The sequence below is a fragment of the Hippocampus bargibanti genome, linkage group LG16 (assembly GCF_051943395.1).
Source record: "Hippocampus bargibanti isolate YZ-2025 linkage group LG16, ASM5194339v1, whole genome shotgun sequence".
In the NCBI taxonomy this organism is placed as follows: Eukaryota; Metazoa; Chordata; class Actinopteri; order Syngnathiformes; family Syngnathidae; genus Hippocampus; species Hippocampus bargibanti.
This window is the reverse complement of record NC_142749.1, coordinates 3654062-3669005: the sequence shown is the minus strand read 5'-3', so window position 1 is coordinate 3669005 and position 14944 is coordinate 3654062. Positions and strand designations below refer to the sequence as shown.

Below are 14944 nucleotides of genomic sequence, written 5' to 3'. Positions count from 1 at the left end.
TCAACCTTATTAAAAATAATGTGACTTGGGTTAATACGGTTCGTGACGTAGTTCATACACACAGACATGAGTAACCGATACCAGATCATTGGGAGGCTGCAATGTTTTCGTGCCTACTGACTACTGATGGGAATTCCGGCTCTTTTTTAGAGAGAAGGTTCTTTTGGATCGCCTCACCAAAAAAACAACTCACTCGGCTCCCAAAGGGATCCTCAGTTTTTTTGTTGTTTAAATTAATTTACCAAAAAAATAAATGCTACTAAAAAATATATGTATACAATATGCATACAATATACCATTTTTAAATTTACATGTTTTTATTTGTAGTCTTCTGAACATGAAACATGGAGTACTACAAAAAAAAAGTACAAAAACAGACCCATCTCCAAACAAGGCCAACAAAAACTTCCAATCTCTGTGTATATTCCTAAGATTTTAACTTTAAAGTATAACAACATAAGTAAGCTTTGATTACCCCACAACAAATCTTTTACTCTCGGCTTTTCCCTTCAAGAGGTCGCCACAGCAAATCAGTGTCCTCAATCTTTAGAGGTTTGATCCGCATGTTTGTTTTGGCCAAGCTTTTACGTCTGATGCCCTTCCTGACACAACCCTCTGTATTTATCCGGGCTTGGGACCGGCACAAGAACACTTATGTCCTTTTGTGGCTACAGAAACAAGAAATGTGCTCAGTAAAAGGCTCCAAAACAAATGCTGAATTAAAATTTGTAAAACAAAAACAAAAAAGGAGTGTCCAGGTCAAAGTCAGCTAGTCTTTATACTAATAATAATACTAATAATAATAATAATAATAATAATAATAATAATAATAATAATAATAATAATAATAATAATAATAATAATAATAATAATAATAATAATAATACTCTTCATTTACAAGCGCCTTTCAAAACTCTCAAGGACACTTTACAGTCAAAGGATTTTTTTTTCTGCGGGTGAGCAGCGGCAGCCAGACGTGCCAGTTCACTCACATTGAAGAGTTAGCTCCAACCGTCCGTTCTTTTGCGAACGACACATCACTACTGCTGACAATCTGGCCAACTCACTCTGCAATGGCACCCTTAATGTCGCAGACTAAGGATTCTCAACGCATTTAAGTAGTTTGAGCATAATTAACTCGTGGGTTTGCTGATCTTGGTTTTATTTGGTCAACATTTATTCCCGAATCGGCCATGACTGTAGAGCAGAATGTCCTCCAGCAGCATTCTCAAAAGGTAATATTAAAGCTAACTGTAGCTAGCTAACTTTCTCGTAAGTGCAATGCAATGTCGTTTTGGGGTTCAACTTTGTTCGTAAAATATGCGTTTCTGGGCGGATCGCATCACTCTGCGGGTGTGTTATAGATTTAGGTTTGCAATTTAATCGAATGCCTTTTGTTTACAGTGGGCCTTGCGTTATCGTAACCAAAACACGCTTGCCAATGTTTTGCTAATTATTAGCCAGTGTTAGCAGTCTAGCCCATGTTTTGCAGTTTGTGAACATTACGTAACTATTCCAAGCGTTCTGCTCGCTGTCCTTTGCGAACGGGGTTTTACCTAGTTAACCAGTTTAATAATAATAACGAACTGTGGCGTCAAAACAAATCGACAACGCAAAGTGTCACTGTCATATAAATTCACTCATTAACTTTTCATTAAAATTGTAGAGAGAATAATTGCTTTTGTGTTTACTGTATATTGCTCGAGTACTAGGTTACAACAAGCCGTACGGTGTTGTTTGAAAATAACATTATCCGTGTTTGGGCGTGCTAATGTCGATGTTACTCGTCTCCAAAGTATTTGATAGCTTTGTTTACATAGCATGGCTAACAGGGATAGCGGAGTCTTCATATATAGCTGAGATTCAGAAGCATGTATCAGTCACTTGATTTAATGAGTGCGCGATCGTTTGCCGATACGAGAAAGGTACATCAATAAATTCGATACTTTCAAATTACTTTCAGGGATAATAGCGTAACAAACAGTCCATATATCCAAGTTCTTTTATTTGAGATTTTCTGTCATCTATCCTTCTTGTCGTTGCCGCGTATTTTACCTCTTGACCAATTGAAGCCTATACGTTTTATTCTGCATCCACCCAAGACAATTGAAACGTTTTTAACAACATGACACCAATCTTTCAAAAGTTTTACGTGTGTAGCCACAGATCATTTTTAGTTTTTGGCTATACACCATGACCAATAATTTGCTTAACATTAAATAATCCTCACTTATGGAGATACGGTGTGGGTGTTACTTTTCATGTTCAGCACAGTCTTGGATTCATAATGTAATTGATGAAGTTCTTGTATTATTGTATACAGTTTAACTACAGTAAAGTCTCGTTATATCGATATCTGATATATCGATAGTCCCGGTTATATCGATATTATTTCTATGCACGCACGGAGAAAATTACATGCAAACAGGGTCGGGTATATCGATAGTCCCAGTTATATCGATATTTTTTCGGACTCCCTTGAATATCGATATAACGAGACTTTACTGTATATTCTTTTTTGTATGTTAATGTGATGTGATTACTTATTATTTCAATTGCCATATTGCTTCAGCCATGCTACCTTAGGACAAGGCAACTATTGTAGATCAATTTCTAGGCCAGAGATAAACATCCTCTTTCCCTCGTGACTACGAAACAAGATCAATGTATCAACACTGTAACTCAAATACAATGTATTTTCACAAAACCTTCTGAAATTGAAAACTTCCTGCAAAGCAAAAGCAAATACGTATATATCAATTGGACACAGCACAGAGAAATAGAAAAGCAATGGTTTGTCTGAGCTCTCAAATGTGGGCGTGTCCGCTGAATGCCCTTCCACCATGGCAATCAAATATCACTGCTTTTGCCTAAAAAGGGTTCCTGCTTCTTTTAGCACCCGCTTTTACCTTCACATTCATGCATATTTGAACTATCAGCATGTCTCTAACTTTGAGCGAGACTTACCCGAGACCAAGGTTTATACTGGTCTCTCAGGAATATCATTTGGCAATGTTATTAGCAATGTTCCCCCAAAAAAGAAGGAACAATCGAAAAACAGTTCAATGCTATATATCCGCAATTCTAAACTTGCAATTATTTTGCGTTTTCATGAGTGTTCTTTACATTTACATAATTTAGAAACAAATACAGTGAGACCTCAGTTTACGAACTAAATTGGTTCCCAGACAGAGTGTGTAAGCCAAAAAGTGTGTATCACAAAAAAAATCCCATAGGAAACCATTAAAATGGGAATAATCTGTTCCCGGGTTTCCATAAAATATACGTTTCAACTAAATAAGCCTTAAAACTACACACAACATACCTTATTCTATGTATAATACATGTGCTGTTGTATTGTAATGAAAGAAATACACTGTACTGTATAATAAAGCCACTTTATTTACATTTGTGATGGTCATTGATGGCTCTTAATTGACACCTGTTGCTTTCTGACTTGTAATGTCTTACGAAACTGAGGCATCACATTATCATTCATCATGAACTCCTGAATAGCCTGCTTCTGCTTGTCCTCTTGAAGGCAAATCAAATTCTTTGTGTTGATGACCTCATTATGGTCAGCAACAAGCTCCTCGATGTCATCTGCATCCAGTTCAAGTCCCGTAGGTGCTGGCAGAGATTTTATTACAACAAAAGGCGCGGAATAAAACGCGACAAAAGAAGGCGGGCGGGGCGAATAAAATGGCACACTCGCGATCGGAAACCGGAAAGCAACAAACTTATGCAAACGCGTCTAACAATCACCTCGTGCAAAGCAAACTGTTGGACTTGCCAGCACAAGACACAGCGAGGCGCTTTCATCGTAATCATGTCACTGGTGAGGTGACAGCGACTCGTTGAAATGAAATGAAATTGAAGTGTCGCGAGCGGCGGCCCCGCCCCAGCTGTCAACTCGCACGTTACAATTGCGGTGTCATTAGTCACGTGAAAGCGTGACTAATGACATGCTGTTCCGGTGTGTGTGAAAACACCAGCTCTGATTGGCTTACCATGACCACATGACTCTACCCTTTAGCCAATCACAATCACTTCTATCGCATCTTGAGTGTAGCAACACAGAAACGTTGGTCAGTGTTTGTACCTGCTCATTCAGTAAGACAATGCTTTCCAAACAGCCTAGAGTCATAAGAAGTCGTACGCTATTCTTGAACCTCAACGCACCCCAAGTCTGGATGACAAATAAACAGAGCAGAGTAGTCTAGTACGGCTGGTGGTTTCTTCAATTTATTCATAGTAACGCACCACATTTGACTGTCGGTATACGCAATGCCGACCGAAATATAAGTGGGTATACGCCGTATATCGGCGTATACCCTCGACTACACCTCTGGGTCGTAGAAAGTTACTCTCAGGGAAGTGACACACAGCGTGAGAGATGTGTCAGGCTGAGATTCACATGACAGCCGCGGTGTGCACATATGACGCCACAAACGCACCCCTCGTTCGGGTTTCTCAATGATCTCCTTCTTCTCCTCGGCTGAACACGAACCTGTGGTGTTTTTTTCGGTCCCATAATAGTAAAATTATTTCTGAGGCGATCGACGTGTGAATTCAGGGAGAGGGGGTGTGGAAAGCTGGGCCGGCTCGAGCGCTATCGTGAAAAGTTATGCGTATTTCAAGGTTTAATTTTCGTAAATTTGACCTCATTATGGTCAGCAACAAGCTCCTCGATGTCAAAAGTTCGTAAGACGAAAAGTTCGTAAGACGAAAAGTTCGTAAGATAAGCTGAGGTCTCACTGTATATGATATTTTTGTCTTTGCAGACATGTTATTATTCTTTTTATCGTTCTATTGGATGTGTTTAGTAAAAGCTGCAATGTTTATTTTTTCTTGGAAGTTAAATTTTATGGTTGTCGTTCTCTGGCCTTTTTCATTATCTTCTGTATAGTTGCTGCAACTCAATAAAAACAAATGCTAAAAATACAGCACTGATGACTTACGAACATGAGTTTGGTGAATGCAAAGAAGGTCTTTCTGAGCTGATACCCTTGAGTGCTGTATCCTGCACCTGTGAAAACTTCAGGCAGTTCTCTTATTGCCACGGGACCCGTGGGCCTACCAGCCTTGTGTACCAAGTGCACTCATTATTTGAAGTGCATTTATTGAAGACTTGCATTGCAGATGGACAGTGTGCTAAGGCCATGCAGTCTTGCTAAATTGAACGTGCATGGTTTGAACATCTAAACCACAGGTGTCAAAGTCAAGGCCCCGGGGCCAAATCCGGCCCACCACATCATTTTTTCGGCCTGCGAAAGCAAATCAAACTTTTCCATGATGCTTGCTAAAATCCTCACCAAAATTTCATATTTTTGGATGTAAACCACAATAACAGTCATTATTCTTGACTTCAAATTTGAAAACTAGTTATTCATTAATTCGTTGTGTGCTCTATATGTAATAGGTGGAGGGGATTAAACATTTTAATGGCTTCCCCAAATTCATAACAGCCCTCGAGAGGGAACCACAACTACAATGTGGCCCGGGGCAAAAAATGACTTTGACACCCCTGATCTAAACTCATCAAAAAAACTAAAAATAAATACATCCAGGGAAAATGCACCAATGTGCTCATCATCCTTTCAATCTTGCTGCTGTAGATTGCAAATTTCCCCATTGTGGGACTATTAAAGGCTTTCTGATTCTTACTCGTTAAGTCTTGCAAAATGTCTTTTGGAAAATACAGAGGTATTAAAGTGAATTATAGTTACAATTTTATTTTGTTATTTTCTTTTAGGGGAACCCATAGCTAATGACATGAATTGAAAATGAAATGAAATGTTTCTGTCCTGTTAGCAAGTTTTGCTTTTTCCCCTTAACAGCACCAACAGACACTACTAAACCAGTTGCGAGAGGTCACCGGCACCACAGATGTTCAGCTCCTTCAACAGGCCTTGCAGGTAATTCATGGAATGCATGCGCCACAACTCTTGCACAGTTTCTGAAACGTTGACATGGTCGTGTGAGTTTTCTCTGTCTTATCAACATGATCAGAAATTGCAGCCAATCATGTGATATTCAGCAGATTGTGTGTGTGTGTGTGTGTGTGTGTGTGTGTGTGTGTGTGTGTGTGTGTGCGCGTGCGTGTGCGTGCGTGTGCGTATGCGTATGTGTATGTGTGTGTGTGTGTGTATGTATGTGTGTGTGCGTGCGTGTGTGTGTGTGTGTGTGTGTGTATGTATGTATGTATGTATGTATGTATGTATGTATGTATGTATGTATGTATGCTTTTTTTAATGTTATTTTTTATAATTTAAAACAGATTATTTTCTTACAGACAGTGTATTGTAGGTGTTCAAATACCTGACATGTTTTGGTGTATACTTCCGCCTTCGTCAGAGTGTCACCTATGTAAGAAAAGAATCTTAAATTAGATATCAAGTAGACAGAATGAAGTTGTATACAGTAAAGTCTCGTTATATCGATATCGGATATATCGATAGTCCCGGTTATATCGATACTATTTCTATGCACGCACGGAGAAAATTACATGCAAACAGGGTCGGATATATCGATAGTCCCGGTTATATCGATATTTTTTTGGACTCCCTTGAATATCGATATAACGAGACTTTACTGTATATGAATATTTAAAAAACATCCAAGATATCAAGATATCAGAATGTTGAACCATATAGAACACGCATCGGATTATAAGGCGCACTGTCGGCTCTTGACAAAATTGTATGCTTCTTGGTGTGCCTTATAATGTGGAAAATAAAACAAAACAAAACATACAACCTTAACAAAATGAAGATTATTGATCTTCAAAGCAAGAAATTTAAATAGGAAGTAGTGTAATGTAGGAAAGTTAAAAATAGACCTTGCATCAATTTCAAGTGGTTTCAAGTGGTGAGGCCTCTACACTTGCATTAGGGGAACGTGATTTCGTTACTGTCTTCACTTTCATTCACGAAATCAGACAGCAATTAATCGATCCAGTCTCATGGTTACTGGCCTTAACTTGCATGGCATGTCTCAGGTGGGTAATGGAGATCTGGCTGAGGCTGTGGCCTTTCTGACAGAGAAGAATGCCAAAGTTCCTCAACAGGATGAGGGTACCTACTATCAGACTTCTCAGGTGTCCAATGACCGATATATCAGCGTCGGCAGCCAAGCAGATTCAAGTAAGTACCGTCACCTTAAAACAATTAAGTACAGATTCAGAAAGAAAATACAGCAAAAGGTAAATATCACCAAAACAATCACTCTCCCAAATCCAGCAGCCACAGTATCTGTACATGCCATGTTTGTGGTCATTCTGCTTTTGGTTTGGCTTAGATGTCATTGACCTAACAGGGGATGATAAAGATGACCTTCAGAGAGCAATCGCCCTCAGCCTGGCAGAGTCCAACCGAGCATTCAGGGAGACCGGCATCACTGATGAGGAGCAGGCCATTAGCAGGTAGGATTCCCAACATTCATTGACGACAGGCCCATTCATCCATCCATTTTCCTTACAAGGGTCATGGAGGCCACTGGAGCCAAGGCGGGCAACACCCTGAAATGGTTACCAGCCAATCGCAGAGCACACACAGACGAACAACCATCCACACTCACACCAAGGGTCAATTTAGAGTGTCTAATCAGTCTTCCATGCATGTTTTTGAAATGTGGGAGGAAAGTTAAAGGACAACCGACGTCTCCGGACAAGTTGTGTAAAATTTGTAAAGTTGTGTAAAATTTGTAAAATTGTTTCAAATGACTTCTACTGAGCGTATTTTACAAAGATTCCACGGCATATTTTACGTTTTAAGACTTGCGTTGAATATTCCGGAAGTCTTGTTTTTGAGTTGGTGACGAGTCCTCACGCTACCTTACTGAAGGAATGCCCCTCACCGAGAAAGGACCTTGCATCACCTCAATGCATTTTTCGGTACTTTGTTTGGTCTGAAAACTTCGTGTTGATCCGTGTTGATGGTGAAATTAGAAGGAGAAAACAGAAATAAAGTTATGGTGAATCCTTATGTGTTGCACCGAGCATCTATTTGATATTCATTGACAAAAAATTGTCAAAAAGGACCTTGCATCACCTCAATGCATTTTTCGGTACTTTGTTTGGTCTGAAAACTTTGTGTTGATCCGTGTTGATGGTGAAATTAGAAGGAGAAAACAGAAATAAAGTTATGGTGAATCCTTGTGTGTTGCACCAAGCATCTATTTGATATTCATTGACAAAAAAATGTCAAAAAGGAAAAAAGGAATTAATTAGCCTGTTTCCACGAACTTTGTCGCCATCTTCTGCCTCTTTTTGCTACTACACCCCTCCCCTCCCCAGATACCTCAAAATGACAGGGAATAAGTTATTTAATCGATTGCAAACATGTATGCTTTCCTCTTCAGAACTATTTGAATCATATTCATAACTGGATGAGTAATAAGAAAGCATATTCTCCGAATCTGAAGCCATTTTTTTGATTCTCGAGCAAGGCAAGACGTCTTGGCGTGTCACCACCAACAAGTGGGCGGGACCTTTTTGGCCACTTCTGGTTTCAAATTGAAGTACTTTTTAGACACTTTAAGTCATTTTTATTGGTGTTTTGCATTTGACTAAAAATATCATACTGCGTGTTTTTGGTATATACGTTTTTCTGATGTCAGTTAGGAAACAAAAAAGTGATGGAATTGAACCCAATATATCTGGAGTGAGAAGTTGATGCATTCACCACTGGATCACCAGGCTGCCCTTGACACCAATATTTGAATGATGACTTAAATGACCTTCTGGGGAACCATGAATGATTGTAAAAGTAGACTGCGAAGAACCAATTGATATGGCCAGATTAAAGGGGCGATTGTGAGATTGGGTTTTGTTGACACTATTCTTATGTCCCTAGAGTTTTGGAGGCCAGCATAGCGGAGAACAAGGCATGTCTGAAGCGCACCCATACAGAAGTCTGGAGTGATTCACCCAACCCACATGACAGGAAGAGGATAGACAACAGCCCCGTCGGCTTGAAAAATGTTGGCAATACCTGCTGGTTCAGTGCTGTCATTCAGGTAGGCGCACAAAAACATACATGCATGTACATTCTTTCTTGTCAGACACAAACGCTTTTCACATTTTTTCTCCTAAATAGCAAAAATGACAACATAGACTTTATACACTAATTTTAAAAAGTTAGGGCTATTTGGATTTTGGGTGAAATTTCAGGAAGAGTCAAAAATACATTCAAGCATTTACAGGTGATGAGACTTTTTTGTGTTGTGAATATGCTCCCATCATTCCTTTTAAACCAAGAAAGAGAAATCACCTTTTATTTAATTTTAAACAGATTATTTTCTTACAGACAGTGTATTGTAGGTGTTTCAAATACCTGACATGATATCAAGTAGACAGGATGAACTTAATACAACTAACCTTTTATTTGTCTCACATTGGAGAAATTCCCAAGGTGGTCGTATTGTACACAGCCCAGAGATTGGCAAAGTGCATTTATACGGATCAACTGCAAGCACTTTCCTTCAGATGATCCATTCGGTCACCGTGAAATGTGGGTTATTAGAGATCGCCATGCAATTCTTTCATCCGTATCTGTTTAATCCGTATATTTATTCAAAAGTTTAGAACTGCTTGACAATTTTCATAAATATTCATATATTTATAATGTATACATGTAATTTCTTGTCATAAAGATGAGAAGGTTTCTTCAGCCGTCATCCGTACAAATTTGAAGGTTTCGGACGTTTCGCCTCCTATCCAAGAGGCTTCGTCAGTGAACTAAAGTCTGACTGGTTGTATCAGCCCTATTTGTATATCCCTAATGTCCAGCCATGGCGGCGCCGGACACAGCTATGATAGGTCCCTACTCCCAGGTTGGGGGGAGCAGAGGACCACTCCCTGTGGTCTAGTTTCTTCACCCTCCGTCACTGAAGGAACGCCCCTCAGCGAGAAAGGACATATCTTGCATCACCTCAATGCATTTTAAATACTTTGTTTGGTCTGAAAACTTCGTGTTGATCCGTGTTGATGGCGAAATTAGAAGGAAAACACAAATAACGCGATGGTGAATCCTTGTGTGTGGCACCGAGCATCTATTTGATATTCAATGACAAAAATTGTAAGGAATTAATCAGCCCGTTTCCACGGAGCTTTCCACTGAGCCCTCTTCTGCCTCTTTTCGGTCCTACATTCCCCCCCTAGATGACACACATTCGGTGCTACATTTCCCCCCTCAAAATGACACGGAATAAATTCTTTAATCGATTCCAAACATGTATGTTTTCCTCTTCAGAACTATTTGAATCATATTCATAACTGGATGAGTAACAAGAAAGCATATTCTCCGAATCTGAAGCCATTGTTTTGATTCTCGAGCAAGGCAATACATCTTGCCGTGACACCACGAACATGGGGGCGGGACCTTCTGAAACTGGCCACTTCCGGTTTCAAATTTAAGTACTTTTTAGACTCTTTAAGTCATTTTTATTGGTGTTTTGCATTTGACGAAAAATATCATACTGCGTGTTTTGGGTATTTTAGATGTTATAAAACGTTTTTCTGATGTCAGTTTGGAAACAAAAAGTGATGAGAGAAATCACCTTTTATTTAATTTTAAACAGATTATTTTCTTACAGACAGTGTATTGTAGGTGTTTCAAATACCTGACATGATATCAAGTAGACAGGATGAACTTAATACAACTAACCTTTTATTTGTCTCACATTGGAGAAATTCCCAAGGTGGTCGTATTGTACACAGCCCAGAGATTGGCAAAGTGCATTTATACGGATCAACTGCAAGCACTTTCCTTCAGATGATCCATTCGGTCACCGTGAAATGTGGGTTATTAGAGATCGCCATGCAATTCTTTCATCCGTATCTGTTTAATCCGTATATTTATTCAAAAGTTTAGAACTGCTTGACAATTTTCATAAATATTCATATATTTATAATGTATACATGTAATTTCTTGTCATAAAGATGAGAAGGTTTCTTCAGCCGTCATCCGTACAAATTTGAAGGTTTCGGACGTTTCGCCTCCTATCCAAGAGGCTTCGTCAGTGAACTAAAGTCTGACTGGTTGTATCAGCCCTATTTGTATATCCCTAATGTCCAGCCATGGCGGCGCCGGACACAGCTATGATAGGTCCCTACTCCCAGGTTGGGGGGAGCAGAGGACCACTCCCTGTGGTCTAGTTTCTTCACCCTCCGTCACTGAAGGAACGCCCCTCAGCGAGAAAGGACATATCTTGCATCACCTCAATGCATTTTAAATACTTTGTTTGGTCTGAAAACTTCGTGTTGATCCGTGTTGATGGCGAAATTAGAAGGAAAACACAAATAACGCGATGGTGAATCCTTGTGTGTGGCACCGAGCATCTATTTGATATTCAATGACAAAAATTGTAAGGAATTAATCAGCCCGTTTCCACGGAGCTTTCCACTGAGCCCTCTTCTGCCTCTTTTCGGTCCTACATTCCCCCCCTAGATGACACACATTCGGTGCTACATTTCCCCCCTCAAAATGACACGGAATAAATTCTTTAATCGATTCCAAACATGTATGTTTTCCTCTTCAGAACTATTTGAATCATATTCATAACTGGATGAGTAACAAGAAAGCATATTCTCCGAATCTGAAGCCATTGTTTTGATTCTCGAGCAAGGCAATACATCTTGCCGTGACACCACGAACATGGGGGCGGGACCTTCTGAAACTGGCCACTTCCGGTTTCAAATTTAAGTACTTTTTAGACTCTTTAAGTCATTTTTATTGGTGTTTTGCATTTGACGAAAAATATCATACTGCGTGTTTTGGGTATTTTAGATGTTATAAAACGTTTTTCTGATGTCAGTTTGGAAACAAAAAGTGATGTCGGTTGTCCTTTGTTGGACAACAAATTGAAAAAATTCTGTAATCAATGCAATTTGGTTTGTATCAGCTTTGTTCATCTTCGTCGAAGTTCGTTTTGGTAGAAAATAGTGATGCCAGATAATGATAGTTTTAATTTTCTTCATGATAATCACAAAAGAGAATGTTTATACTTTTTAATTTCGATTCAATATCTTATTACGAATGAATGATTGAAATACTTCCTCCTGCTTGCGGAAATGACCACACTATTTTCATTACATTTTTTTTCTCCCATAGTCGCTGTTTAACCTCCTCGAGTTCCAGCGGCTGGTACTCAATTACTCTCCACCAGCCAGGGTCCATGATCTGCCTCGAAATCAGAAAGTAAGGGCGAGTCGACCAAGCCTTGATGAGCTCTGCTGTTACCTCATGTGAGCAGTGGGGTTTAATTAAAAAACAAAAACAAAAAAACAAGATCATTTGAGGTATTCAACTATATATAGACCTAAATAGCCCATCATAATGTCGAAATATTTCCAAATTATAACATACATATTGTATTAAAATAATATAATTACTACTAATTACCTACTTTTTACTACGCCAATCCATTTCCGTACCGCTTATTCCTCATTAGGGTCGCGGGGGTGCCTATCTCAGCTCTCTTCGGGCACGAGGTGGGGGACACCCTGAATTGGTTGCCAGCCAATCGCAGGGCACACAAGGACGTACAACAGTCACTCTCACAATTTGGAGTGGTCAATCTGCCTGCCATGCATGTTTTTGGAGTGTGGGAGGAAACCGGAGGACCTGGAGAAAACCTGCGCGGGCCCGAGGAGAACATGCAAACTCCACACAGGGACGCGAACCGGCGACCTCTGCACTGTGAAGCTAACCACTCTACTACCCGGCTGCCCCTTAGGCCAATCACAATGAAATATTTTACAATATTGTTTCGAGTATTACATTGATTTATCGACTAATCAACTCCAATTTCAGTTTGCATAAATGAGAAAATCATTTTTCTCACTTTTTGTTTGTTCACAATTGTTACTTGATATTGTTGTGATTTAAAAAAAAGGTAAAAAACAATTAATGGATTGATGTTGTATACCCAAGCTCTGATTGTTTCACTCATTGTTCTTCTAAGCAAAAGCCAATCTTTGTAAATGCCTTTTTTGGGATAAAACTGCAAAAATAATCAGTGTTCTCTCATGAAGGATGACAGAAACTAAACAATGCTAAAATGATTACTGTACTTGGATGGTCAATGGTAAAAAAATAAGTATGGGGACATTTCGGAAATAGGGGGATAATTACTATTGAGGCAGTTTCTTAATACTTAAAATAGTTGTCTATTAATTTGATAAGCGACGATTCATTGCCCTGCCCCACCTATGTTTTTTTTCTTCAATTTGTGTTGCTCTTACTAGGAACACAGGAACCTTCCCTTCATGCAAGAACTGAGGACACTCTTCTCCCTTATGGTTGGGTCCAAGAGGAAATATGTGGATCCGTCACGGGCAGTGGAAATCCTCAAAGACGCCTTTAAATCGAGCGAGTCACAACAGGTAAGCCACAAATAACAGCTGGGCGTAATTCTACCTTTACAATTAACAAGAAAAAAATCACTGCCCCAAAATAATCAGCAGATCCATCTTCTTTATTTAGTACTTTGAATATATCACCATTACCCAATGTGATGTCCTGACTCCAAGACAATAAGGAAACGAAACAAAAGTGACAAAAACGAAAATGTACAACTCGTCGTCGTCTCTCGTAGTAGTAGTAGTAGTAGTAGTAGTAGTAGTTGTTGTTGTTGTTGTTGTAGCACTACTACTGCTTGTACTACAGCCGGTACCACGACTACCACACAGGGAATACCAGTGATTGTGGGAGCAGTTTTCATGTTGGCCAGCAGAGGGCGCTAGATGCGTTTGTACTCATACTGTATGTCTGCCGATGTAACCGCCATGCACGAATTAGGGGTATACTGAAGAGACACAAATGTATGACCTTGTTGAATTTTTATGATCCGTGTGAACAACAATAAAAATGGCACTTGCTCAGTCGTGACAACGCTGACTGCAAGAAGGGGGTAAAATTGCCTCCTCACTTGCCTGGAACGTTGCTGTCATTAATGGCGACTCACCCTGTCACCCGTTGAACCTATTAACTTACTTATTTACTTATTTTTTGGTATTTATTTCTGAGCAGCTTCATCTTTATTAAGTTCAAAGAGTTGCTTGTTCTGTAGCCACAAGGGGACATAAGCCAATGTCTTCTTGTGCCGGTCCCAAGCCCGGATAAATACAGAGGGTTGTGTCAGGAAGGGCATCCGACGTAAAAGCTTGGCCAAAACAAACATGTGAATCCAACCTCTGAAGATGGAGGACAAGGGAAAAACCGAAAGGAAAAGAAGAAGAAGAAGAACCCAATGTGATTTCACAATAAAAGCATAGGCGTTTACACGACTGATTCCGAGAAATCCCATTAACATAGAAGCATGAAGGCATGGTTAAAAATACAGTGAGATCTCAGCTTACGCGCACTTTAGCTCACAAATTTTTTGCATCACGAAATTCTCAAGCATTTAGTCTTGGCTAACGAACTAGCTTTCGCCGGACGAACCAAATCACACAGCGCCGCGGTGGATGGCGGACTGGTTTTCGGCGGATGACCACTGAACCACACAGTCGAACAGCGCCACGATGGCTGGCGGGACTAGTTTTCGTCACGCCCTTTGAGTGCAGACGTGGTTTGTTATCAAGTGAAGTACTTTTGCTATTATGGGACCGAAAAAGACCCTAACACAGGCTAGTGTTAACCAGAAGAGGACACAAAAGAAAATTACGGTCGAGCAGAAGAAGATCATCGAAAAACATGAACGAGGTGTGCGTTTGTGTGGCTTCGCTGTCACAGTCCCATTATGCTAACTCGACCATTGCTACCATCCATTGACAACTACCATCACAAAGATAAATAAAACGACTTTATTATACGGTACGGTTTATTTCTTCAATTACAATTTAATAGCACATTTATTATACATAAAATAAGTTATATTTTTTGTAGTTTTTAGGCTTATTTCGTAGAAAATTATGTTTAATGGGGAACTAGGAACGGAT

General features: G+C 39.7%; 1 protein-coding gene across 4 annotated transcripts in view; it reads left to right on the top strand.

Annotated features, from left to right (window-relative positions):
* The first annotated feature begins 1049 nt into the window (after positions 1–1049).
* The window catches only part of usp25 (ubiquitin specific peptidase 25), a 36688-nt gene continuing 22793 nt past the window's right edge, over positions 1050–14944 (top strand). For 3 of the 4 annotated variants that reach the window (XM_089017003.1, XM_089017004.1, XM_089017002.1), the window contains exons 1-7: positions 1050–1235; positions 5841–5918; positions 7001–7145; positions 7300–7423; positions 8856–9018; positions 12114–12200; positions 13250–13387. In XM_089017003.1, the coding sequence (XP_088873129.1) occupies positions 1194–1235; positions 5841–5918; positions 7001–7145; positions 7300–7423; positions 8856–9018; positions 12114–12200; positions 13250–13387 (777 nt within the window). In that variant the 5' untranslated portion in view covers positions 1050–1193. The remainder of the gene's footprint in view (positions 1236–5840; positions 5919–7000; positions 7146–7299; positions 7424–8855; positions 9019–12113; positions 12201–13249; positions 13388–14944) is intronic. The other variant, XM_089017005.1, reaches the window with a different exon arrangement.